The following is a 27,805-nucleotide window of genomic DNA, read 5'->3' as shown; positions in this document are numbered from 1 at the left end:
GCCTGGTCCCCTAAGAGGTTGGGTATAGATTCTCTCCAGAATTTCTCCAAGTCTTGAAATACTTCAACCCAGGTGTCCCACATTTACTTACCCAGGAGGTGGCCTTGATGCCACATTACCTGGTCAGTGAGTCCCTTGCTACCGGCCAGCATTTCTTATCATTAGAGGTCTAAGAGGGATTTCAAAGCATGTGTTGGTCTAAAGGGAATCAAAATTATAACAGAAAAGCCCTCTTCTGTCGGGAGAGGAGGGCCATGCTGCCGTTGGCCACATGTAAGCCGAATCCCAGGTGGGAAGGTGTAGCTCAAATAAAATTACAAGTGCCAAAGTGAACCCAATTCTGTTTTGCCCATCAACTTGACACTAATTTTCCTAAAACTAAGCACAGCAAGGCCAGGTTGAGGTGGAAAAGGAGCCATGAGAAGTCGTCTTGCACACAGTGCCCCTTTTCAGCATCCCCCCACCCCCTCGGTTTTGGAACCTGGGCTCTCCTCTGTGCCATTCTTTATTCCAGCGTGGCTTTTAGAGCTTGAGTTAGCTCCTCTCTGGGGTCAGGAGATGTGAGCACACTTCTGAGATGGAATCCGCCCGTGGCACCAGGCTCGGGGACACAGAAGCTTCCCGCCCAGTGACCTTTACCGCCTTGGGCACGCCCGGGCAGATACCTGTCAGGAGCCCTGGAGACTGTGTCCTGAGACCTCCAAGGGGCTCTTCCTGAGTGACCTGGGCTGAGGAGCTGGTGGGAAGGGGCTTTGCTGCAGGAGGGACTGGTCATTTCCTCACCTCCGCCCTCTGCTGGGGTGCAGGAGAACCCTTTTATGGGCAGGACCCTGTCACAATTGCATTTAAGCTTTTGTGGTTGTTTCTGTTGAGAAACAGGCCTTGAGGAGCCCGGAATATCTTTTGTTGTTTTTTGCAGAAAGCCACAGTGGGGTGCTGTGGCAGCGGGATCTCACGATTAACTTTTAATTTCTTTGCTTTTGTTGGTCACTTAACATTATTTAAAGTGTGTTTTGGCTGGTGAAGAATGCTTTTGGATTTCATTCAGAAGGCATAAACAGCTGTAGTAAAACTTGCTCTCTTGGAAATGAGACCTGAGCGAAGTGGCCAGGTGGTACCGAGCGAGGATGAGCAAATGAGCCTTTAGCTTCACTGAGACCCAGGTTCAAACCCCAGTCGGCTCACCCCGACCTGTGGAGCGTCCGTTTTGTTTTGAGTGCCAATTGCTTACGTTCTTGTTTGTCCAGATCACACGACTCCCCCAAACCATTTGGCGTAGATCTACACCACTGGCAGTTCCTACTCGAGGGAGGGCCAGTCCTGAAATAGCAGGGTGTAACAGGTCAGTCCTGAAGCACGTTGGCGAGATGAATGGGGAAGTCACAAGTTTATGAATACCTGCCAGCTCGAAGCCTGGCTCGGGCCAATGCAATGATTTCCTCACTTCTTCAAGCACTAAATTTGGTAGTGACAGGAAGAGAGAAGTTTCTCGCCATTTTTACAGGTCCTGGGTACAGGCAGGTGTGGAGCTGGGCGTGCAAGCCTGTCCCCACTCTTTAGACCCTGTAGTGCCGTTTGAGCTTGGCGTCCTGCCCAGATGGTTTTTCTCCTGTCTTCCTTTCTTCATGTGGAACTGGGTTCAAGATACTTCTTGGGGGTGGGGGTGTTCCGTCTCCCCATCTGTGAAGCTGCAATACCCTGGAGACATATTTTTTTCTCCATTTTGTTGGCAAAGCGGCAGATTCTCTGGATTGTTGTCACAAGAATTTCAGGAAAGGTTATGTCTTTTGGTCCCCGACTGGTGACTGCACAAGTTCAGAAGGTACATCAAGTGAGATCATGTGACTAGCTTATTAGAAAGCTTCTACCCAAGACAGCATCGAGGCTGTCAGGATAGGCTCTTAACCTCCACGGGCCCACTTCGTGTTTCAGGAGAGACTTTATTTTGCCTAGTGCACCGTTGTGAACATCCTCTCTGGTGCTTTTCTCCCCTGACCCTGTGTGGGGTGTGGGACTTACTGAGGAACGGACAGCCGCAGACAGACGTCTTCCATAAGCTCGTGGTGACCAGTTCAACTCTTCTTGCTTCTCCGGCAGGTTCATCAGCACCAGGACCGGGGAGAGACCTTTCAGTGCCAGCTGTGCCCCTTCACTTCCTCACGCCACTTCAGCCTGAAACTGCACATGCGCTGCCATCAGCACTTCCTGAGGACAGAGGCCAAGGTGAAGGAGGAGATCCCAGACCCAGATGTCAAGGGATCTCCCCACCTCAGTGACAGTGGCTGCCTGGGGCAGCAGAGGGAAGGAGGAGGGACAGAGCTAGTGGGGACCGTGATGACGTCTAATACTCCAGAGAGGACTGGCCAGGGTGGGGCTGGCGTTGCACCTTTGCTGGTGAAGGAGGAGCCCAAGGAAGATAACGGCCTGCCCGCCTCCTTTACCCTGAATGCTGCCGACAGGCCCGCCAACCACACAAAGCTGAAAGACCCCACCGAGTATGTGTCCAACAGTGCGGCAGCATTGTTCAGCCAGGACATCTCGGTTAAGATGGCCTCCGATTTTCTCATGAAGCTGTCAGGTACTTGCATAGGGTTGTGTTCTCTCTTTTCTCATCTGTTCAATAAGATGGTAGGGCTAGGTGACTGCAAGGTTCCTTGAGCTCTAATGCTTCATACTCTGGAACGTTTTCTTTTTCCTTCCCTCTTTCCTTTACCCCGCCCCTTCCTTTTTTTATGTTTTGTTTTGGTACTTCTTTGAAAACAAGCATTACTTCTGCTTGGGTCTGGAAACAATAGGGATTGCCCCTCTCCTGTCCTTACTGGGCTCTTCCTGGGGGAGTCGGGGGTAATCTAGGTTTGTGTCCTTGCTTCCTACAACCTTGGGTCTCAGTTCTCTTCCTTGCTTTGCTCTGTGTCTCTGAGGTGCGTCTATGTGCGTCGCCCTTTTTGATATTCAGGGTCTTTACTGTTTTAATTGCAAAGCTTTTTGAAGAACATAATCAAAGTCTACCATGAGGAATTACAGACTTCCCTTAGACAGAGGTTCAAGGTTATCGTGAGTTTTCCTCAGGATCTTTGTGTTGGGGTAAAGCATACTTACACTATCCCGGTTTAGACATTTTATGGGTGTGCATTTTAGTGCATCTACAGTGTTGTGTGACCATCTCTGGAAATATGTCACACTCTCAAACTGTATCATTCAATGACAGAGTTTCTGCCAGCCCCTCCCCAGCCTCCACTAGCCACTGTTTCACCTTCGGTCTCTATGAACTTAACCATTGTAAGCAGCCCAGTAAAGTGGAAGTTAAGAAAAAATTTCAAGCATCCTTCCCAATTGCCCTAATGCCCTTTGAAGAGAGGCTGATGTATAAGTTATAAAAATATGTCTTGCTAATAGACACTGTTTTCCATTGCCAACACATTGTACATGTTTTTACTTTTCAATGACTTTGATGAGCTAGCATGTTGCACTGGGGTGGAGCATTGGTAGATGTTTTTCTTACTCTCGTGGAGCATTAACACACATAGGCCTATGCTGTTTTTGAAAATATGATTTTAAATTTTAAAGGCATTGTAGAGGGTGGAGAAAGGTCGGTTGAGAATGGGTTCTGTCTGTCAGTGAAGGTGGCAGTCCCCAGGATGATTTCCAAATGCCATTTCAGCTCTCTGGAGATTGACAATACCCTTTAAATGGAGAATAATTGGTCACCGCCTTCCTTTAAATGGACCATGCGTCGTATTTCACTAAATGTCATTGCCAGGTGAATGAGAGGCTCAGCTTCACTCTGAAGTCCCTTTGCACCGTGACACTTCAGTCGGGTCTTTCGGAATGTACCTCCTCACCCTGATCTTTGCCCCTCAGCAGTGGGAGACATGAGTAGGGTGACAGAAGAGAGAAGGGATGAAAAATGAGGCATCCAGGAAATGATCCAAGACGGAAGGGAGCAGGGGAGGTTATAGGATGTGCTGTAACACTGAAGAAGCTCCGCTGCCTGGACCAGTCTCAGGCATTTATTTCATCTGGCCTAGCTTCACGTTCCTCATCTTCTTGTTTCTCCCTTTTCATCTCAGCCTCGGGGAAGACAGGATTCTACATACTCAGAGTTTTAGATTTAATTTTTCACTCAAAATATGAGGGGAAATGGGTGTTTCCCTTGGGCCCTCCGGATCCTTTAGGGTGTCACCTGTAGGGAATCACCTACAATCCCAAGACTTGGGAGAAGGCCAGACTAGAGTGCATGAAACCCTGTCTCCCCAAACCATAACGTAACAATGAAAACAAACAAGGTGTTACCTAGGGGTGGTTCCTTTTCTGGGCTCCTGTAGTGCAGTCTCCCAGGAGAAGGATGCCATATTCATTTAGCATAGCTTAGCATGGTAGATGTTTACTTAATGAACAAGTACAAACTGAGTAGGGGTGCATAGCGTGTAGTAAGGTGGGATCCCTTCTACTCAGAATCCAGATCCTTTCAGGGCTGCCTAGCAGGCTTGATCTTGGGCTAAAGCACTGATACAGGGCTCCCGCTGGGCTTAGCTCTGAGCGCTAGCCCTTCCCATCCCACCAGGCACTGGGCTGTGGTTATTAGCTCCAGCGCTTCTCAGTGAGCATGAGAAAAGGCTTCAGCTGCTCAGACTCAGAGCTGTGAACAGCAGAGGCAGAGGGAGAGACCGTTTGTAGGCTGGGGTGAAGCGCTGTATGTCAAAGCCGTATACATAGTGGTCTGTGATTTTCAGTTGTTGGTGGGGGTTGCTTACGGTTTGGCCATGGGAGAATTTACCGACTGATCAATTGGCATAAGAAAACAGATAGCAAAGGCACACTGTTTATGCAAAAGGCCCATGCAGCTATTTTATGGTGGCTTACTAGAGGTCCTGAAACCTGACTTGTATGCACTGTTACCTAGCAACCTGTTATAGAGTCACCAGGGAGTGAGATGCATCGGTAATTTTTTTGTGTGCATATTTGGATGTAAATGTAAACTTGGTGACCGTGGCAGTGCTGCCCACGGGAGGAGAGGTTATGTTCCAAGGAAAGGAATGTGTTTGTCTGCAGATCCCCCACATGCCTGTGTGGTTGGTCCTGGTCTGCTGCTGACTGCTGCGCTTGCCGAGGGCTCCACCTGGCTCTGGTGGCTGTCACTCAGGGACACAGTCCCAGGGTGACTGTTGCTAACTCTCCTTGCCCTCAAATGGTGTGGACTAGTGGTTAGCCCCAGGCCCTGTCCCTTGGTGTCATAATGGCGCCATTGTTCTTGCACTGATTTTTTTCCCCCTTAGGGCTCTGTCCTTGCACCTGCTGGTACGATAGGGTGCAGCTGTTTGTGGGCACCGAGTCTGGGAGTCTCTGTGCCAGTTCACGGTCTGCAAAAACAGAGCGCAGTGACAAATTCAAGCGTGGAGACGTGTACTTGTTTCCAAAGGAGAGAGAGAAAAGACGCTGGATGCTTTTTGCTCCTTCCATTAAGATCAAGCATTAAGCTGACTGCATGGAATCCACTGAGGCTCACAATCACTGGTGGGACGCAGTTTACTCTAACCCAGTGGTTCTCAGCCTGTGGATCATGACCCCTTTGAGGGTCGCATAACAGATATCCTGCATATCAGATTATTTATATTGCAATTCATAACAGCAGCAAAATTACACCTATGAAGTAGCAACCATAATTTTATGGTTGGGGGTCACCACAGCATGAGAACCTGTCTTATAGGGTCCCAGCATTAGGAGGGTTGAGGAACATGGCAACCCTCCCCCAGTTTGGAGGATTCCTGGTCACATGCTTGTGAAGTAAAATCCCTTTTCGGAACCTCCAGCTATTTCCCCCACTGAATCCTGACAACATTCCTCAGTCCTAGACGCGGGCTCACCATCGTGGTTGATTCAGCCCAACTGCTAGCTTAACGCATTGGTGGGAAAAAAATAATTTTTTAGACTTTGCTCCGGGCTTGGGGCTGGGAGGCAGCCCTTCAGGGCGGCAGCTCTGCTGTTTACACAGCTTCTTCCTGGAAGCCAGAAGACATATGCAAATTGTCGGATGGCAGGGTGACCTACCCCTGGTCACATGACTGGGAGTGTTCCTAGGAGAGGTGCTTACTCCGCCTAGGAAGCCACCGCTCCAGCTGACCCTGGGCCTGTCTCCTATGGCTGGCAGCAGTTTGTAACCTCCACAGCAAGTTAGACCTATCTAGGGAGTTTTTGTAAAATGCCAGAGCCCAAAAGTGATGGCTTAATTAATTGGTCTGGGATATGCCCAGACATTGGTATTTTCCTTGCACTCCTCTGGTGGTTCTAAGAGGCAACCAGGACAAAGGTCAGCAGAAGGAGATAGAAAGTGGGCACTGTGGGGCTGGAGACACAGCACAGTCAGTAGAGTGCTTGCCTAGCATGCACCAAGTCCCGGGTTCGATCTCCAGCACCACATAAACTGGAAATAGTGATGCAGACCTGTAATTTCAACACTAGTGAGGTGGAGGCTCAGACGTTTACTCCTCAGCTACATAGAGAATCAAAGACCAGCTTCGACTATATGAGACAGCGTTTCAGAAGAGCCAAATGATCCCCCAAACAAGCAGTGAATAAGCCTAACTTGGTACTTGGTACAGTGTTTTTCAGTATAGATTGGAGTCTCTGAGTGTAGCTCTCCTTTCGTTTTATCTGAGCCCATGAAAAGAGCATGATGCTGTAAGTTGAGTCTGAGACGCCTCTTTGTAGGTCAAGGTTGACATGAAGGGGAGGCCTGAGTGAGTCACATTCATTGACCCTATGATTTTCTTCCAGAGGGCTCATGACAAGAGATGTTGTCCAGTTTGAAAGTCCCCAGAGTAGATCAGAAGCCTCCAAATGCTGGGAGCTAGGGGATTGGGGAGATTCAGTGAAGTGTTGATCCAAGCAAGTCTGAGGACTTGAGTTTAATCCCCAGCACCCAAGTAAGAAGATGGTATGGTGGCACAAAGGAGAGACACAGGTGGATCTCTGGAGTTGACTGGCCAGCTTGTCCTCACTGTCAAGTCCTAAGTATAACGAGAGCCCTTGTCTCAGAAAACAAGGTGGACGGCTCCTAAAAACGACACCCAAGGTTGACATCTGACCCATATGTGTACATATGCACCCTCACACCAACACATACACACAGGAACATATGTCCACACAAAGCTGTGAACATCCTCATCAGAGGACCAAATTACAAGTTGCTTGTGATGGTCTTCTATCATCTTTTTTCTTCAAGATGCCATTTTTCAAGATATAAATTTAATTCTAACTCCCCAAATTATAACCAAGCAGTTAGTTGACAGAAACTTGGCACCTCACTTGTTGGCAAGGGATATCTTTTTGTCCCTGGCTCTCCAAAATAAAAGATATAAGTCATTTCAGCTATTCTTAATCTAGAAACTGACAAAAAAGTTTCGTGCTGTCTCCTGCACCCTACTAGCTCCATAGAATCAACACCAGAATACTTTTAAGTAGGAAAGATGGACCTTCTGAAATACCCACTCAACTTTCAGCCTCGCAGAGACGGTTGGGAGCGAGCAGGCACTAGCTCAAGTGTTTCTGGCGTATCGGTGCCTCAGCCAAAACCAGCGAGTTTTCAAGTAGAAATGAAAGAGGCCCACAAAAGTTTCCGTGTCCTATCTTGTCACTTCCCAGAGGCCTTTGCTCTGAAACCCCACCTCTTGCTTACTATTTTGATGCATTTGGGAGTAACAATCGGGCTTATGTGTAAATGTTAGGACCCCTGTTGGAGAAGGATCGCTGGAGATGTCCAGTGAAGCAAGTCACCCCCTTTGCCTGGTGGCTCTGATGGCCTTCTCAGCTGCATCTTAACAAGCGGGCCTTCTTCCATGTAAATGTAGTCTTGTGCCATTCACACCCTGAGACATCGGTGCTGGTAGCCAGGGACTCACACATCACCATGGGGGCATGGTTCCCTGACTGGACTATTTGGTAGTCGCTTTTCAGATTTGGTTTAGCCATTCTGTTCAGTCCTGCCTAGGCACTCTCAGACCACGTGACTAAATTCCTCATGTGAGCAGCTGCAGGAGGGCTGTGTGTGAGTAGACAGCCTGAATGCCCTTTTGAAACCCTGGATTTTATTGAACTTGGTGATTCCTGAGAGAGAGAGAGAGAGAGAGAGAGAGAGAGAGAGAGAGAGAGGGGTGTGGAGGAGATGTGCAGAGAGAGAGGCTGTATCTTGTTTTTAATGACTCTTAAAAGACAAGCAGGCTTGTGTGCAAGTGGAGCCTGGAGCTGTACACACTGATGTTGAAGATTGTGTGGATGGAGACCCGGAGGTATTTACTCACTGCTGCTGGATCTGGATCTGTGTGCTGACTCTGCTGTTCAGCTTCTTGGAGTCTCATAACAACCCTTTACATGAGCGCTGTTATCATTCCATTTTACAGATGAGGAGAGAAGGGGTAAAGGTCTTGCTCGCTGTCACACAGCTAATAACTACACAGACTGGGGTTGAAATCCAGGGTGTGTACTTCCAGTGCTCTTGGTCCAGACATGTCCATACCCCAAATGCAAGGTAAAGAAGTCACCATACAGGAAGTTGGCTCTGTTCTCTGCCCTTTTCATGTGTCTAGGATTGGCCAGCCTCTCCAGCACAGAGCCTTCCTGTGACTGTTGTATGCCAGGCATATTTTGAAGTTGCATTAATTTTTTGTGTGGTACTGGGCATGGAAGCAAGGGCCTTATACATGCTAGGCAGCCTCCCTAGCACCAAGCCACACTCCAGTCATGCAAGTTGTATTACTGTTTTTGGCTTCTACAAATAGAGTGGTAACAGCAAAGCCAACTGATGTTGCAGTAGACCTTCATCTGTCAGTTTCCAAACATGTTACATCCTAACAGTGGGAAAGGTGAGGACTGGAATTTAGATGTGTCTTTCCTCACTGTGCTGCATGTGGATGGCTAGTTCTATGACAGTCACAGGAATGCTATTTAAAAACTTACTACATTTTATTTATTTATTGTGAATGTGTGTGGGCGGGGCATGGATGTAGAGGTCAGAGGACAATTTGCAGAAGTCAGTTGTTCCTCCCCTCTGCCGTGGGGGTTCCAGGAATTGAACTTAGGTCGTCAGGCTTGTCGGCCGGTGTCTTTACCTGATGAGCCATCTGGCCAGCCCCAGGATAATGTGGTACCTTGGTAGACGTGGGGAAAGTTTATCAGACTGCTGTGTCCACACCACTGAAGCCCGGCCCTTCCGTGCCTTCTCCCCGTGGTCACTGTTGCCGCCTCGGCCGCTGGTGAGAGCATCATTAATCACAAGGGTTTTCTGGGAACCAGGCGCCATGCCAGCAGCTTCCTGCGCTCCCATTTAACCCTCCCCAGCCCCGAGGGTCGGCACAAAACCCGTTCTATGGATGAGGAAGCTGAGACTGGGAGGAACACGAGCGAAGACCCGGCCCTGGCTGACTACGAAGGCTTGGCTTGTGACCACTTAATTAGCTATTACCTAATTTTTATTTCTCAGTTGAGCGAGCGTCTTTTGACCTCCGTCTGCTCCACTGTTTATTTTCCTTGGCTTCAAATCATGGCATCACTTCTAATGCATGTGCTTTTAGTCACTAATCTGGTTACTCTTTTCCCCCATGCATCTTCAAACCACATCTACACAGTCCCTTCTTCTGGGCAGCCTTCACATCATCCCTAGATGTCTTGCCCCTCCAGCTCCCATCACCCAGCCCCCCCGCCCAGCCCTTCAAAGAACATTGATGATTCTGTTCCAGTACTTTCTACACAGGTTAGACCCTGTTTAGCTGGCTTTTCCTTTCCCTTCCACCCTCCTTCCCTCCTTCCTTCTCTCTCTCTCTCTCTCTGTCTCTGTCTCTGTCTCTCTCTCTCTCTGTCTCTCTCTCTCTTTCTAGTACCATCTCACATATCCAAGGATGATACTGAACTCCTGATCTTACCTTATCTCTCGAGTGCTGGGATTACAGGCATGCACTGCTGCACCCAGTTTTCGTGGTATGAGGCATCCCACCTAGGGCTTTGTGCATGCTAGCCTGCACTCTCCCGAAGCCGGGTTACACCCTCCTGCTAGTTCTTTTTCTGCTGAGTAACCAGCTCTCTGCACTCTCCTGTGTGAGAAGAAGGCTCCTGCGCACACCCTTTTCATTTCTAGCCTTTTCTTCTCGCCTGTTGTTCTGGGGTTTGGCCACGGGAACCACGAAGTTCCAAAGATGCTCTTTTTCCTCTCGGGAGGAGCTGGGCTTTGAGGGCAGGAGTGTTTGACCATTTCACAGCCCACCACAAACCCCAGTGCTTTAGACTGTCTTGGTGATCCACAGTGACTGAGGTCATTTACAAATGGATGTAGGAACCAGCATATGTCTGTATTCATTTAATTTAAAATGACAGGTATAGCAGTCAGGAGGGGATGTCTCTGGAGTGGGCCATCAGTCCAAACGGCCATGGGAAGGATGTGGTCCAACCTGTGGGTTCCTTCCTTCTAGTCTCCATGCAGATGACTCCAGAGCTGTTAAGGCATTTCGTTTTTTGAATGTGTTAATAGCATGAATTTTAAATACGGCTTTCTTTCTCATTTCCTAAAGACTTGAGTGGTTTTCCAGGACCAGTCCTTCCTGCTGTTGACAGGAGAGACATCCTGTCTGTTACGATGATTATTGCAGATGGCTACTCTTGCTCATTCTATGTGGGATTTGTTTTGTTTTGTTTTATTGAGGGTCTCTTATAGCCCAGATTGGCCTCGAATTCTCCGAGTAGCTGAAGATGACCTTGAATTCCAGATCCTCTTGTCTATACCTCCTGCGTGCTGGATGACGAGCGTGTACTACCCATGCCCAGCTTCACATCCTGGTTCTAAATGTAGTTTAGCCTGTGGAGAGAAAAGCTAATTATTCATTCCTGTGACTCCATTCTCTATTTTCACCCTTGACCGTTCTCTATCCTATTGGCTTCGTGTCCATAATTGTGACTGTCACTGGGGACCTTTGAAGACTTGGTGTGGGTTTGTGGATCCGGAATCTTGGCCAAGGCAAGGATTGAATGAGAAATATGAAACTTTAAAACTTTTGTTAAACATTGGCTATAAAAATGATTTAAAACTAAAGAACAAAGTTTAAAAACTTTTAAGTTAACATTTTAAGAATTCTATATGCATATAGTATGCTTAATATTTGAAAGTAGTAGTCAACTGTTGTTATTTAATTAAATCATGATCTTTATGCTTTCAGAAGGTGATTTATTTTTCTCTCCTAAAGCGTATCAAATCGTTGGGAAATCCCAGGTCTCCAGCCTGTTCATATGTGCCAACATGCCCCACGGGACACCTTGATAGATTTGAAGCTGGGGTACAGTCCCCAGAACTGAGCTGTGATTCCAGTTCAGTCATTGACAACTGTGACTTTCCAGCAGCTCTGTCATTTCCTGAGTCCATGTTTTCTTATTGTAAAAGAAGGGAGTGGAAACATCGTCGGCTTTCACTTTGTTCTATTTTAAATATTCAATTAATTTATCTTTTTCTAAAAAAAAAACTACTAAATGCAGCCTCTATGTAAAACACATAGAAGTAGTATTTTAAAAAGAGAACCATTTTACAAGTTTATATTTAGTACATTTATTTATTTAAAGACCCAAGCAATTAGATTTAAGTATTACTCTGGTGTTATGGAGTCTAGTTGTTATAGCAATAATACTGTCTATTACATTTCTAGATTTATTTTGCTGACTGAAGTCTTGCTACGTCGGAAGGCTCATAATTGCAATCTCAGCGTTTGGTGACTGAGCCAGGAGGATCTCAGCTCAAGGCCAGCTTGGGCTGTATGTGGATGGCCTTGCCTCAAAAACAAAACAAACCCAACAAAAAGGGATACTGCTTCATGCAGAGACATTGTGGGAAATGGGAACGGATGTTTAACAACTTGTCCTATAGCCACTGGGTCCTTTTAATTCTTTGGATCCTTGTAAGAAAAGCTGTAGTAATAAAGTTTCTCCTTCCGCGGCATTCAGCACCTGCTCTCACCCCTTATTTAAGTGACAGACAAGGAGCATCCCACGCTGACAACCACACCAGAGCTGCCCATGATTCTGTATCAGCCACTTGATAACCAGCGGCCCATTATTTGGGAAAAGGTTTTACTCACTTTGGATCTCAGGTTCTTCATCTGCAACATGGAGATGCTGTTAAGATCCATCTCAATGTCGTTGGCATGGCCACAAGAGCTAGTCCAGGGGAAACAGTGTTCCCTGGGCTGTGACCCGTAACTGGCAGATCCAGCCACATTTATGTATCTGTGCAGATCTCTGTCTTCTTTTGTCGGCTAGCCATAATCAGAAGGCACACCCAAGCACATGTTCTAGAACCCTGGCATTTAATTTAGGGCAGGTTTTATGCCCAGGGGATAGCTGGGAATGTCTAGAGAAATATTTTTGTATCCACACCTGGTAGGAGCTAGGGCACCTTGTTGGTCGAGACTAGGGATGTGGTATGTACAGCGGCCCCTTCTCCAGCAATGATCCAGTCCAGACATCCACACTCTAAAGTTGAGTAGCTGACTTAAGGCATGTGGTACGCACACACTCCAGTAGTACTGTGACTGTACAGTTTTGCAATGGCACTTGCACACAGGTCTAGGGTTTTACAAAGATCAACAAGCTGCTTCCTTATGAGTTGCCACTAGAAGACTAGGAGTCCCGTGCTAGCAGGAGATACTGCATTACCCCAAACTAAACTGACTCATCAACACAAGCCAGCACATTGGTGATCTCTGGTGATTTGGCATTTCAGGTGTAATCCTGACAAGGACACACATTTTAAAATCAAGTGTGTCATGAACTCAAAAGCAACTTTAAAAAATTACATTTGAGACAAATATTAATTAGAACGCCCAATCCTAGGGTTCCTTGGAACACGGCTTGAAAATCATTGGTGTGGGGTTCTCTTCTCAGGTCTGGCTCTGGCTTAGGATGAGGTAGGAAATGTAATCCCCAGTGGCCAGGCTTTTTCACAGAGCAGCTTAGCAATCATCAGACTGGAAACCAAGCTCCATCGTCATCTTACATATGTCCCCTTCCTTCATCAGGGCGACCAACAGCACAGGACCAAAGCATGTGCATTCCAGTCTCTTTCCCCTCTCTGTCCACTCAGTCAAGTGGCCCTAGGATCTCATGCCGTCAGGAAATGACACCCACTTTTTCCTTTGTCGTTAGTGATCCTTGGCTCAGTCCAATCCACTGCTTATTCTCCAAGGCCCGCACTGCACTGCTTAGGTCTGTGTCCTTCTTAAAGGAAACTCAGTGTCTTGGTGATAAAGGAAAGGGCTCTGCATCTTCAGTGGGTGCTCTGGAGCCTAGTACCCTCTGTCCTTGAGCTCGGTGATTAGAAGCAGACCATTTTGCCAGCCTTCAGGGTTTCCTCACCTGCAGATATTTATGTCATGCCCTCCCTGTGTGCTTGAAGATGACTTAACCCCCAATTGTAATTATTTAAATGTTTGTTGTGTTCAGTATTAAACCAAAGAATGGTCTTTATTTGTGTGTGTGTGTGTGTGTGTGTGTGTGTGTGTGTGTGTGTGTGTGTGTGTGAGAGAGAGAGAGAGAGAGAGAGAGAGAGAGAGAGAGAGAGAGAGAGAGAGAGAACAACTGAGCAACTTGTGAGAGTTGGTTCTTTCCTTCCATCATGTGGGTCCCAAGGACTGAACTCAGGTCATCAGGCATGGTGGCAATCACTCTTACACTCTAAGCCATCTGACCTGCCCAAGAATGGTCTTTAAATGACTTGTCTGGAGTGCCTCTTTAGAGACCAAGTCTTGGACGGAACCCCCCTGTGGATGCATTGCGTCCAGATTCATTTGCACCTCGTCAATACCCACCGTTGAGGATTGAATTTTTGGATTATTTTTGTCCATGCCCATTTCTTTTCTGCATTCGTCTTCATCTTTAATTTGTTGTACATACACGTAGAAGCGGATCTGATTCCTTTAAATGACAGCCCACTCCATCGAGTACATTATAGAACCAGAATGGCTCAGCTCCTAAAATATCTGTAACAAATAGCGAAAGAGAGACAGGGCCTCTGGATTATCGAGACAGCCTCATGATCTTAGGTGTGGCGCGCTGTCAGTTGTAAGATACGGGAACAGACGTCACGGCCGGTGCTGTGAAGGCCTCATGGGCTGACTTCCAAGTGTGCATGGATCTCTCTCTGTTTGTAATAGGAATGAAGTAGATGTCACATCAAGTCGTAAGTCAATTGCTTTTCTTCTAGTGATCCCCTCTCAAAAACATCTTTAGTTTTACTTTTCTCTGCATATGTGGGTCTTTAAAAAGTAGCATCATTTCAAAGATGACAGTTATTCAGCCATATTAATTATAAAATCTAGGCTTCATGTACTAGTCTCAGGGAACATATTTCTGATAATTGGTAGAAAAGGAGTCCAGCCTATGGAATTTTATTTACACATCTTCTCTTTAGACCCAAGTGCCTGGGAAATAAAGCTTGAGCAGACAAGTGTTTTCCACATGTTTTTTGTTGTATCGTTAGCCACATTTATACTTGCTCAACACATTACAGTGCTGTGGTGTTCTTGATACCGTCAGAATGAAAACCAGGTTGGTAGCACCGGGCAAACTTTGTCACTGATTCTCAGAGCTGGCCTGCCCCCTTGCAAGTGTCTTGTCAGAGGCCCAGGAAGCCCAGGTTCCACTGACAATGCTGACTTTCCTCTTTGTCTTATGTAGCATGTCTTCTGAATAACCGTCCATGAGCATCCACTCCATGTGGTTACCCGCTCAGAAGTTGGGATTTTCCTCAATATTTTACCTTTCCTAGTCTCAACTTAGAAGTTAAACATGTTTGCAAATACAAGGCACAGCCTGGAAGCAATTTCTATTCACTTTGAATGATTCCTTCTGGAAGGATAGGGAGGCACACGTGTAATAAACACACACTGATTACTGTGCCGTGATTGAGTAGGATGCACTGGGGGAAGGATTTACGGTGGTGGAAGGAAGGTGTGGGGAAAGGCTAGGCATTAGCATGCTACCAGTAGCCTCTCAGGAGCGGATTGGAAAGTGTAAATAAAGGGAAGAGGTAGATCGTCAGTTAGGGCGACCTGGGATGAGGTAGGGAACACCCAGTTCAGAATTAGAGCGTCATTGTTCCCTATGCTTTGGTTTTGGTAGCAGTGTCCACAAAGGGCTAGGTTATCTATTAGTGATGCTAGAGTCCACGTGGTTCTTCAAAGGCATACCAGTGCGCCATGGTCTAGGCAGGTAGCAAAGCTTTGAACGTCACTGCAGCCTTCCTAGCCTTACGATGATGTTACCCAGGGGGAGCACTTCCGACTCCTTCTGGTGGGGATGTCAGAGCTCTTCACTCTTGCCGACCATGGTGCTGTTGGAATGCCGTCAGCATCACTACTGTAGAGCAAACACACTTTACCATTCAGTAAGTACCGCTGGGGCCTCTGCAGAGTGCCAGGCACTGTTCTGTGCTCTTGACGTACATCGGCTTTAAAAACAGAGGTCAGCGTCTTCGTGATGCTGACCCTGGAGTCGAGCGGACAGATTATTCAGGGCTTCTCTAACACTTAACTCATGTGCTAAGGCTGCCACTCAAAGCACTACACTCCTGGTGTCTTAAGAACGGATATTTATTTCTTATAGTTCTGGAGGCTGGAAGCCCGACATCGGTTGTCATCAGGTTTGATTTCTCCTGAGGCCTCTGCTCAGCTTGTAGATGGCTTCTTTTCTGTGTCCTCACTTGACCTTCCCCTGTGTAGAGACATCTCTGGTGTTTCTCTTCATAAGAAAAGAGAGACAACATAGTTCTCAGAACTGCTGGCATTGGATTATGACCCTGCCTTCATGCTTCATTGAACTAACGAGTGTCCCCTAAAAGCCTTGATGCACAAACACTCACATTGGGAAGGTGGCGCTTCGACTTCCACAGGGATTGGGGTGGGGGCACAGTTCTGTCCCTAACAGTATGTATGGTAAGTGTTCATATTTCAGAGAATGAAAAGATTAGGACAGGTAAGGAAGATTGGAGTACAGTCGGGTGAGGGTCGCCATATTACATGGTAGGTGTGGACCTCGCCGAGCATGTAGTATTTGAACCAGGGCTTTAAAGCTTGGTCTTGTTGAAACGCAGGTGGAGATGCAGTGTGGTAAAGGAAGTCAGCGACACAGGGACCCGGGTTCTAGTCCCAGCTCTGCATAGTTGTAATTGTGAGACCTGGAGATGTTCCTTTAGCTCTCAGGCCCAGTTTGCAAATGTGCCAAGCCCTTCAAACTGGTAGTCTGAAGTAAGCATCCTTAGAAATGGGGAAAGGCACTGAAGTACATTGGACCAGGACTGTGTTAGCTTTGGGGGCCGGTTTTCTCGGTCTTGTTTGTTAGGATGGGACAGGCCAGGCTCTTTCTAAGAGGAGCTGCTAAGAACACAGATTGGGATGAAATCAAAAGACAAATGTGCCCTGTGTGGCACAGCCACTGTTGGCACTATGTGGGTCTTTGACGGAGATGGCAGGGGCAGTGTGATGGGGAACCAGGCCTGCACAGAGTAGCCAGCCTCTTGACACCATCCATCCCATGGCAGGCTGCTTAGCTCTGTTCTGACTGTGCTCTCCATGCCAGCTGCCCATGGTTTCCAAAAATGAAAAAACGGCAGTAGTGAACAACTTTGGAGTTTGGGTCATAGCCACATGAATTTCTTAGTTCTGACAAATGTATGGTGATTAAGTAAGATGCCACTGTTAGGGAATGCCAGGGAAGTCTGTATGGAAGCTCTTAGAACTAGTCTTGCAAATGTTCTATAAATCTAAAATTGTTCCAGAATATTTTTTCTTAAAAAAAAAAATAAATAAAAACCCATTTTGTATGTGAGGATGACCTGGGCTCTGCACCATAGGTTTACTCATGGTGACAGTACAAAGTATATGGCCCGAGTCAGCAATGTCCATTGATAATAAGGTGAGAACAGTGGATCTCTAGTCCTGCTTTTCTTTTTGGCAGATTCGACATTCTCACCTTTTCACCCACCTGAGGTTCAGTTGTAGATACTGCTGCTGACTCCTGCTTTTATTTCAATATTTGACAGCAGAATAATTTCGTGAGCCATTGTTTAATGATAGAATTAGCTGGAGAATGTGCTCAGAGACTGGGGAGGCAGCAGTGTGTCCAGGGAAGATGTTTAAAGAAACCAAGGAGAAAATGCCCACATGCTTTGTAAAGACCGCACTTTTGAAAATACCCCGGGTTTAATATATGCTTAAGCTCACACTCAGCTGAGGCCGAGGCTCATGGGGAGCACTGGCTAAGGGTACAGTGATGTGCCCAGGGCCTAGCCTTTTTGGTCTCTCCGGCTGTTAAGCACAAGGTGAAGTGTGGGCATCTTAGAGGGGCGTTGGGGAGATACATATACCTATATATATCTCCCTTTCCCTTTCTCTCTCTCTCTTCTTCCTTCTTCTTGTTTTTTGACAGCTGCAAACCAGAAGGAGCCTATGAATCTTAATTTTAAAGTGAAGGAAGAGCCCAAGGAAGAGGAGCCCCTAAGCACGCCTTTGCCTCGGTCCAGCTATGTGTTCAGCCCGGAACCGGAAGTGGCGGCCCCTAGCCTCTCCGAGGACCCGCTGACACCCCAGGAAGGCAAGGGGAATGTGCCGAGGCGGGACATGTCTGCCAAAGCTGCCTCAGAACTTCTCATGAAACTCTCAGGTACCTGATATAGTCTAAAATATTTCCATTCTGGTTATTTCACGTGCAAGCCAACTGGACCGTTTCCTGCATGGCTTATAATTAACCCGGTGGAGATGCTAGCGTGGAAACGGCGACTTTAAGGAATGATCAGCTCGCGTGGCTTCAGATCCCGTGTTACATGCATGAGTTTGTTCATTTCTTTATGTGCTGTGCCTGTCTAGACATTGGCTTCAGTACCTGTTAGATGTGTGAGTTTGTTTCTTGGTTTGTTGTCCACATCTAGATACAGCTTTCTGTTTCTGAATGGTATTAGAAACGGTTAGAAAATGCTCCTGGCATCTGAGATGATCTAGGCCACGACTTTAAATGGATTCTAACAACATTCACAGGATTTCTTCTAGTTGATCAAAATACCTTTTCTTAAGAGAAGATCCCATGTCTTTTATGCATTTATACTATATTCTTTAGGACCTTTAAAATGTTTTCCTTGGTTGAGCAGTTGAGATGGCACTCAAAGTAATTACCAACAGAGTAGCAATGAGTGATTTCTAAGAATAGAGAACTTCCTAATGGAATGTTACAATAATTAACCTGTTCTTAGATGAATGGAGGACTCCACTAATATCTAAATGTAATCTCAGCTTGTTGGATATAAGAAAAAACGGGCCATAAATTGAAGCTAGTGTATTTTGATTTTTGGTAGTAGCATCTACCTGGTCCTCTGCAACAGGTAGAAAATTTAGTGTCTTTTTGGTGACAGGGTGTGACTTTCAGAACGTGGAAAAAAAAGCTGTATTGGTAATCATACCTGTCAAGTCGTAGGTGACTCGGCTCACTGCCTCCTGAAGGTAATTTTGAGGCACTGTGTGTGAAATGCTAATGTGAATCAAAAGCTGCTTTTTGTTGGGAACTTGCTGTGCTTGGAGGATGAAAGCAGGAACTGCCTTCGTGAGACTCCTCTGTGATCTGTAACTTCAGCAGCAATTCTGGCGGTATTTCTGGTTCACTAGTAGGTTGGAAAGTAAGAAATTAATAGTGATCTACTTAGAGTCAACATATCAGAACAGTTGAAATTCCTGTATCTGCCAGTTGGTGGGGTTGAGAATTCTTGTCTTTGATGTTAACTCAAAGCACACTGGAATTTGAAGGGAACCTGGTTTGCTAGTGGTAAAGCGTGGTAGAATCGCTGTACTGTGACCCCGTTTCCCCAGACTTTGCAGTGATGGTGTTCTAGCCTATCTTACACTGATGGGTCTAGCAAGATCACAATGCTGGGAAGTTGAAACAGTCATGTTAGAGCCCATACACTTGAGTGTGTTTGTGTCTCCCTCCTGTGCCGAAGCATCTCAGTGATGTCGTCATCCCTCTGTTGATGATATTATTCAGTCAGTCCAAAGAGGTCACCCACTTCTGTTCCCCCAGAGGTAGCTCTCCCAACACGATGGCTTAAACTCTGTCCCCAGTCATGTGACACCTGTGCCCTCCTCGATGGTAGCTTCGGCCAGCTAATATGCTGTTTCAGAACTTACTACATACTGCTCTGGAGAGCAGAGGAGGCTGGTACCACATGGGAAGAGATCGTGAGAGTGGTGAATGAGATTTCAGGGCAGATGGTCTTTAAGGAAAATATTTTATCTTCATCCTTTTGGATGATGTGATTGGAAAGACTGAAATAGGAAATTATTTCCTAGATAATAATGAGACCCCCAAGAGAGAAATGCTATCATGAACATCTAATGATATTTGTGGGCAATGAAGGCTGCAAGTGTGTGTGTTGACTTTTATTGAGTGTATGTGCAGCAGGGTTTAACAATAGCTGAATGAATGGTCCTGTTTCTGAAGGGCAACCAACCTTCATAATGTTGAAATAAGCTTCATGAAGACTGATAACTGGTTTCTTTCCTGAAAAAAAAAAATGCTATGTAGACAAGACTTTGGTCAAGGATACATGCATCCAAATCCCCGCATTTCTGTGTTCTCATCAGCAGTGTTTGAGACTGTATTCTTTGAGTGCATTAGTACTATTCTTCTTTATTTCATAAGCGGGTCAGGTGGCCATTGAAATAATTACCAACAGAGTTAACAGTAAGAGATTTTAAGGGTAGAGAATTTCCTATTATTCCTGGTGGAATAGCACAGGAAGTTGCGCGCCCTCAAGATGGCTGCAACTCTTTACTGTTGTCTAAATGTAGCCTCTGCCTGTCCAGTGTAGGAAAAATAAGCAGTGGACTCCGTTCAGGCAATCCTAGCCCTGCAATGCTCTAGCATACCATGGTCAGATCAACATTTTTTAAGTCCGAAGTTAGGTGAGTGGGTTAAAAACAAATGTCTTTTCATTCCAAAGCCATGAGGTAAGAGGTTCCTTTCTTAGGAGTGAAGTGGATATTAAACTCTGTGGAGAGAAACATGCCTGTAATTCCAGTATGATGGAGACCAAGTAGGATTGTGAGTTTGAGTACGGCCTGAGCTATGTAGTGAGGCCCAGTCACCAAACAAAACAAAAAGGAAACATCAGAGTTTCTCTTCACTAATAGATTGACAGATTAAGGCAAAAGGAGAGTGCAAGGAAGAAGTCTTAAGTTCTCTGTCTTCGAGATATTATTTTAACAGTTTGAACAGCCATGCCCTGAAAGACACCCAAGTAAGGGACTGTCAGCACCTTGTAGACGAAAGAAGGTATCCACTTCCCAAAGCCAGTCTTGTTCTAGGCATTCTGTGGACAGCGGTCCTCACATCTTCCCACCCTGCAGTCTCACTTACAGTCTCTTTAATTTCCTGCAAAATCCTTTGGTCAGAAAGAACCTGTGTGAAACAGCTATAGTGGTCCCTTCTTAGCCATGGGGTTATGCATTCACGGACTCTGGTGGATGCCTGAAACCGGAGAGAGCACTGACCCTGTAACCCCGCTTCACCCCCCCCCCACACACACACATTCTAGCAGTGATAATACTTAATTTATGATTAGACACAGTAAGAAACTAACAAATACAATTTACTTAATTTATGATTAGGCACAGTAAGAAATTAGCAAATACAATTTTCTTTGTTTGTTTTTTGAGAACAGGTCTCAATATATAGCCTTGGCTGGCCTGGAACTCACAGAGGTCTGCCTGCCTCTGCCTCTAGAGTGCTGGATTAAAGGAGTTCACTGCCACGCCTGGCTACAACAGTGTATTATAATACAAGTTGTTCAAACCTATAAATAGTTTGTTGTGGAATTATCATTTACTATTTTGGGAGCATGGTTGACTGAAGTAACGGACAACATGGAGGATGAAGCCTCAGATGAGGCAGGGAGACAACAGTGTTATAGTAACAGGACTGTATGGAGATGCTTTTCTTCCTTTCCGTTTTGACTCAAAGAACAGCTCAGGAAAAGGGTTCTCCTTCTCTCTTTTCTTACTAATTTTCTTACATAGCTTTTCAGTTAATTAACAAGAAGAAACCCGTCAATGATTTGGGCTGTCTTCTGTTTCCGTGTTTAAATTAGCTCATGTTGATTCCATAAGGATGAATGATTGGCACGTGGCTCAGCCACACATCACATGAGGCTTCTTCCTATGTGGGGAAACCTGGGTAGAAAGGGTGCTTTCCAAGTAGACACTTAGGTTCTCTGGGGGAAACACACATGAGTTAGAGTCAGGCTAAGCCTTCTATGGTCTGTGTGGTTCAGACTCCCTTTCCAGTTGTTAATTGTGAAGTTGAGTGTGTGACAGCTGGGCACAGTCAATTGACACCATAAAGAAAACAACTCACTTGGAGGAAATGACTAGATGTCTGTGACTACCTGTTGTTATGTGACACATAACAGCCCAGACCATCAAACTTCCCTGCCAAGCCTGTGCTTGCCAAAGATAATTCGCAAAAACCTTCATCTAAAGAGGCCAACATTTCAAAGTTTAGCGTTGAGGATATGTAATATTAGACATGTTGGGCGCACTAGTCAAGGTACCTTCAGACTAATTTAGTAATGTCTGGTGACCTTGTAAACTTATGTCATAAATGTGGTCACAGATGTGGCATGATGCTGGAAGTGATGGAATGTTTACCCACTGCTGTGCTTTGAGAGAAGTGAGTAGGTGCACAGAGATAAGCAGAGGCCGCCTCTCTCTCCATGTGGAATTGCATGTTGAATTCCCATTGCATGTGTAGACTGTACCATGCACATTTGGACAAACCTAAAGGAGCAATTAAGAATGACATTTAAGCTGGGCAGTAGTGGTGGTGCACACCGTTAATCCAGCACTCAGGAGGCAGAGGCAGGTGATCTCTGTGAGTTCAGGGTCATCATGGTTTGCAGAGATAGTTCCAGGATAGCCAAGGCTACACAAAGAAACCCTGTCTCTGGTGAAAACAAAACAAAAAAGTATGACATTTAAAAATTAGAATTGTGGGCCTGGAGAGATGGCTCATTGCTTAAGGACATGTACTGAGGACAAGAACTTGGTCCCATCACCATGTTGAGCAGCTCACAATCACCTGTAGCTCCAGATCCAGAGGGATCTGGCACCTCTGGCCACCACGGGTACCTGCATTTACATCCATATGCCCCTTCTCTGCCCTCTGTACACATAGTTAGAAGTATATCTTTAAAAAAAAAAAAAAAAGAATAAGAATTCCAGGCAGTGGAATGGCTCATTGGGTAAAGCCCTTGCTATGCAACCTTGAGGACCTGAATTCAGATCCCCTGATCGCATATAAAAAGCCAGGCCTTGCCACAGGTCTCCCTAATCCCAGCACTGGGAGATGGAGCATCCATGTGGCCAATCAGTCTAGCCAATCAGTGAGCTTCAGGTTTGGTAAGTACCCCTGTCACAGAAGCTAAGATGGACTGTGATGGAAGGCATCAGATGAGAATCTGGCTTCCATACTTACTTGCATAGACATGTTTTTATTGGCGTGCGCGTGCGCGCGCGCGCGTGTGTGTGTGTGTGTGTGTGTGTGTGTGTGTGTGTGTGTGTGTGTGTGTCTTCAGAAGCCAGAAGAACATTAGATCCCCTGGAGCTGATGGATATAAGCCACCAAAGTGGGTTCTGGGAACTGAACTCTAACCTTGGTCTCTTTTCTTTCTAAGCCATACAGCCATTCTGATTTTCTCTTTCTGAACAACAGGAAATGAACTGATCCTAGGTAAACCTGAGAAAGGTGAAGTTGTAAAGAAATTGACTCTCTGAGGTAGGCTCAGGTGACCAGGAAAAGGACACAAAGATTGAGTTCCTCCCAGTATTAGTGGGGCCTTTGCTTGTGTTCGAGTCCCCTTCCGGTAGTTAGCAAGAAACAAAGGCAGCGGACTGAGCAGGCATGGCACTGGCTTCTGGGTCACAGGTGGGGTGCAGCAGGCCCTCAGAACCCAGGAGCTGCTCCGCCTCACTGCACCTCTCTAGGCATGCAGGTGGGCCTTGCTGCTCAGTCCAGAGGTGGGAAGCAGTCGTTGTGAACAGCTTTTGAGGTTACCCCTCGTTCAGAAGAACAGCCAGATAGCCTTCTTGACCCCAGCCCCAAATTCTAGCGGACAACCTCAGCTCAGATGGGGACCCCTCAGTGGGTCCTGTCACCTCGTAAGACTTTGGGGTAGCAGAAGAATATCCAGAGATGAATCTTCGGGGGGACAGCACAGGGAGGGACAGGAACCCAGAAAATACAGCAGTGTGCGCACCACCCCAGCCTTGCAGAAACAGGTCTACCACCTTCTGCTGTTTCAGCACTGAGTGTAAGCGTGCTGAGGCCTTGACCCGCTTCCCTTCCCTTTCTGGTAGAAAGAAGCTCAGGGGAAGCCTGCCCACCCAGCCTGGCCAGCCCCAACTCTCTCTCTCTCAGAGCTGCTAGGGCTTCGGAGACTCGCTCCTGGGGCCTGCTCTGGGCTTAGCTGGTGAAGTCCTTACAGCTCTGGGGGGTGGGGAGTAGCCTGTGTTTTGACAGCCTTTCCAAGTGATCCTGACTGCTAAAGCTTTAGCTTAGTGTGCCCAGGAAGTGTCTTGAGGAGCGAGTTTGGGCCATCTGAAAAGAATGCTCCAGGCTGAACGCTGACGGGTGACAAGGCTCTATTAAATGTCCCATTTCCTTTAGAAAAAGAGCCAGTTCTTCTGTGGTGAGTCCTTTTAATTCATTATGAAATGATGGCATCTAGAACCTTGTTGAAGAAGGACATGTATACCTGATAAATCAAGATCGTTTTACTTGTGAACCTCGGATAATGTCACTTTCTTCATGTCCATTGACGTTAAATTTCAGAACCGTTCCTGGGCAGGTTGGCGTGGTTTTTGGAGAAAGTCTCCCCACGTCACTGCAAACGTCATCAAACGCCGCCATACTGTAGACTTTTCTGCTCTGGAGAATTTCTTTAAAAAAACGAAAGATTTTAGCTAAATTAATTTTCAGGCTGAAAACAATTCACTCGTGGATCTGCTAGTTTTCCTTTGGAAAGTAGTACTACTTTCTTGTAAACTTTTATTTATTTTGTCTTTTTGAGATTTTCATGCATGAGTACACTGGACTGACATGTCGCACACTTCAGGCAGTGTGTCTTTAGTCAGTTAGCTATCCCTCACTCTGACAAATCTATGACTTACCCAGCTTACAAAGGAGAACGGCTTGTTTGGGCTCAGGGTTGGAGGTCCGTGAGTAATCAGCCTCATCGCCCAGGGCCTGTGGTCAGCCAGCCTCTCACTGTGGCAAGTGTTTCTACCAAGTATAGTCAGGAAGTAAAGGAGAGGAAAAAGAACCCAGGGTCTCATAGTCTCCTGGGAGGGCACTCCCCCAATGACCTGAAGGCTTCCTTTAAGTTCCCACCTGCTTAAGCCTCCCCAAGCGGTACCACTTGGGGGGTCAGCCTTTAACACATGGGTGTTGGATATGTGCAAGATGTAAGATAGAATATACTGTGACATCAATAATAATCTGTAGGATGAAAATTACGTTTTATTTTATCATCATAAAATTTGCCTTCATCAAACTTACAAGTTGCTTAATTGAGTAATGAAGATGGAAACCTTTTCAAACATTCTAAATTTATTTATTTATTTATTTATTTATTTGTTTGTTTGTTTGAGACAGGGTTTCTCTACACAGCCCTGGTTTTCCTGGGATTCACCCTGTAGACCAGCCTCACAGAGCTCTGCCTACCTATGCCTCCTGAGTGCTGGGATTAAAGGTGTGCACCACCTCGCCCAGTCATAGTACATTTTTTAAACCTAAGTTTACATAGTTCCTATGCTTCTACTTGCCTGCAAAAGTCACCTGTGGCTGAGGAGATGTTAGCAGATCTGTAGAAAGTGCTAAAGGGTTGGGCTGGGGAGATGCTAAGGGGCTTTGCTGTCGAGGAGCACCTGTGTTCCATCCCCCGAGGCTGCAGGATGGAAGAACCAGCTCCCACAGGTTGACCTCTGACCCATGCACATGCACCGTGGCAAGGCACCACCCACACACAAATAAGTAAATAAATGTAAAAATAATGTTAGGTAATTTAGAAATATCAATAAGAAGGCATTTTCTCTACTTGTTTTATGAATTCCTTCCACTTACCACATTCTCAGACTCATGCTGCTGAGGTATTCGCCAGGGCAAAATGACAACGGTACAATCTAATCAGACTCAAATTGGAAACTACTTTTTGATTTGCACCTTTCTGAACACATGGAGAAGTTTATTGAACATGGCATTGTACTGGAGATGGACATATTTCGGGGTTGGGCTTTAGAAAGGGTTCCGGGTCATTGGTTGGTGGTTTTTCATTTTGTTCTGTTTTTAATGCTATTTCAATAAAAACAGATTTTTATTGATTGATCCTGGTATGGCTGTCTGGGCCTATAACATAGTTCTCTGGAGGCAGAGACAAGGTACAGAAGGATGACTAGTTTTCAGCCAGCCTGAGCTTCCCTGAAGGCTAGGGACACAAACGGCTCCTTCAGTGAAGCGAGGGTGTGATTTTGACCCCAGAACCCACATAAGCGCAGGTGTTTTGGTGTGCACTTAGCATCCAAGCACTGGGGAGGTGGAGACAAGTAGACCCCTAGGACTCAGTGGCCGGCCAGCATAGCCCACGGTGAGCCAGTGGTCTGTATTTCTAGTTTTCAGGTAGCATGTTATTTATTTTGAGAGTGGGGGCCACTGATGTGGAGGTCAGAAGACAACTTGTGGGAGTTGGTTCTCTCAACCAAGGGAGTCGGAGATGCCTTGATTGGTGGCAGGCATCGTTACATGTTGACCTATCTCACTGGCTCCTCGATATCCATTCTGTATTCCTTTTTATGGCTGAATATTGACAGTTGTATGGATACATTGTATCTTCCTTATCCTTTAATGGAGACATGATTTGTGTCCCAGTCTTTGCTGTTGTGGCTGTTCCTGTGCAGGTTTCCATGTGGACTTAGGGTTTTAATCTTCTTGGGTATATCCTTAAGTACTGTGTAATGGTGGGTTAAAGGGCACTCCCTTTAACATCTTGAAGAATTGCCAAATGTCTTTTCCAAGGCAACAACAGCATTCTTTATCCCTTGTAGTAATGTATGAGGTTTCAATTTCTGCATGTCCTTATGAGAACTTGTTGCCATCTTTTTTATTGGAACCACCATGAAGGCACAACCTAGCAATTTCACTATGGTTAGATGATGTCTTCCTAGTGAGGACGCCGTCTGACGCAGCACCACGTGCTCCTTCATACCCGAACGTCTCCTTTGAAGCAGTTCAGGTTCTGTGTCCACTTTTCACTTGGATCACTTTTGGATTTTTGTTTGTTCGTTTGTTTTGTTTTGGGCTTGTTAAAGTTTCTCGTATTCTTGACATAAGCCTTATTAGAGGGATGAATGGCAGATTATTTTTTCTCATTTTGGTGGGTTTTCACCATAGCTCCACTCACAACACAGAAGTGTTTACATTTGATAGAGTCGGGTTCCGTTTTTGTTCCTTTTGTTGCTTATGAGCACCATTGTATTTTTCTGTAATTCTAAAAATTAACTAAATGTAGAGTTGTTTCATACTAAAAGGAAAACCCATTTTCACCTATATTAGCAGAGTGTCATTTAATTTGCAGGGATATTAAGCCTATGAAACCTAATTTATTGAATTATGCCTCTCCAGTTGTGGTGACCTCTCTAATTTTTGATTTGTGTTTTAGCATTATCAGGGTGATGACCAAGTATTTTTGCACGTTAACTTGATAAATGATTTTTAATGGATGCAACCAGCAGTGGGCTTGTAACTAAAGCCCAGAACACTTCTCTCACTGCCATGCACACTTCTTGACCCCACTTCCATATATATGTATGTGTGTATGTATGTTTGTATGTATGTGTGTATGTACGTATGTACGTATGTGTAGATGTACTCACACAGTCCATAAATGGTGACTAAATCCAAATAAGGAATTTATACTTTGAAAATCATCTGTAAACACAGAGAAATGGAGCAACATGGAATATCACATACATTTTTATATAGATAAGGAACAAATCACTTTAATGAGACAAATATGCAAAGACATGGTTTCTAGAAGGGCTAGAGATCCTGTTGAGCTCAGAGGGCACACAGTGGCATCATTATTCTGTCCATTTGAGCAGGATTGAGTGAGAAGTCGCTGTCTGCAGCCCTGGAAGACTGTCCCCCTCTCAGCCACAAGGAAAGAGGGAGAACCCTGTTTTTACAGCCAATCTCATTCAGTCTCTGGCCAGAAGAGCCCTTCTGTTATTTTATAATTCTGCACACTCCTTACGAATTCTTAGACTCCTGTACCTGAATGGCTGTTGCCGCTTGCTCTGCCCACCCCCAGGAGAGCTTTGCAAGCTCAAGCCCCCAGGGCCTGTACTCAGCACCTCCTTTCCCCCCTTTCCCCCTCGCCCCTCTGGCCGCCCTTTATGCTTTCTTAACCGGCTTCCTCCTGCCTCCCACACTGAAGCCAGGATTCAGAAAGTCCAGACTCAATAGGGCTCTTGTTTTATTATCATTTCCTTCTTGCAGAGCTGCATATGTTAATAGAGCCGCGGAAATTTGTATTGGCTGGTGTTCCCAGAAACTAGGCAAGCCCTCTGCAAGGAATTTCATAGGCTACGCCTTCACGTTGGATGCCTTTTCTGTTTGACTGTCTCTGAACTGAAGCAGACTGGAGTCTGGATACTGAGAGATGGGGTAGAGTTGCTCCGGAGGG

General features: G+C 46.0%; 1 protein-coding gene across 13 annotated transcripts in view; it reads left to right on the top strand.

The window, feature by feature from the left end:
- Positions 1-27,805, top strand: part of Znf827 (zinc finger protein 827) — a 179,695-nt gene that overhangs the window by 47,449 nt on the left and 104,441 nt on the right. For 12 of the 13 annotated variants that reach the window (XM_052728181.1, XM_052728180.1, XM_052728178.1 and 9 more), the window contains exons 4-5: positions 2,098-2,578; positions 17,452-17,685. In XM_052728181.1, coding sequence (XP_052584141.1) covers positions 2,098-2,578; positions 17,452-17,685 — 715 coding nt within the window. The remainder of the gene's footprint in view (positions 1-2,097; positions 2,579-17,451; positions 17,686-27,805) is intronic. The other variant, XM_052728184.1, reaches the window with a different exon arrangement.

The sequence above is a fragment of the Peromyscus californicus genome, unplaced genomic scaffold, assembly GCF_007827085.1.
Source record: "Peromyscus californicus insignis strain IS unplaced genomic scaffold, ASM782708v3 Scaffold_8__1_contigs__length_139910024, whole genome shotgun sequence".
Lineage (NCBI taxonomy): Eukaryota > Metazoa > Chordata > Mammalia > Rodentia > Cricetidae > Peromyscus > Peromyscus californicus.
Note: the sequence above shows the minus strand (reverse complement) of the source record. Positions and strands in the feature narration are given on the sequence as shown.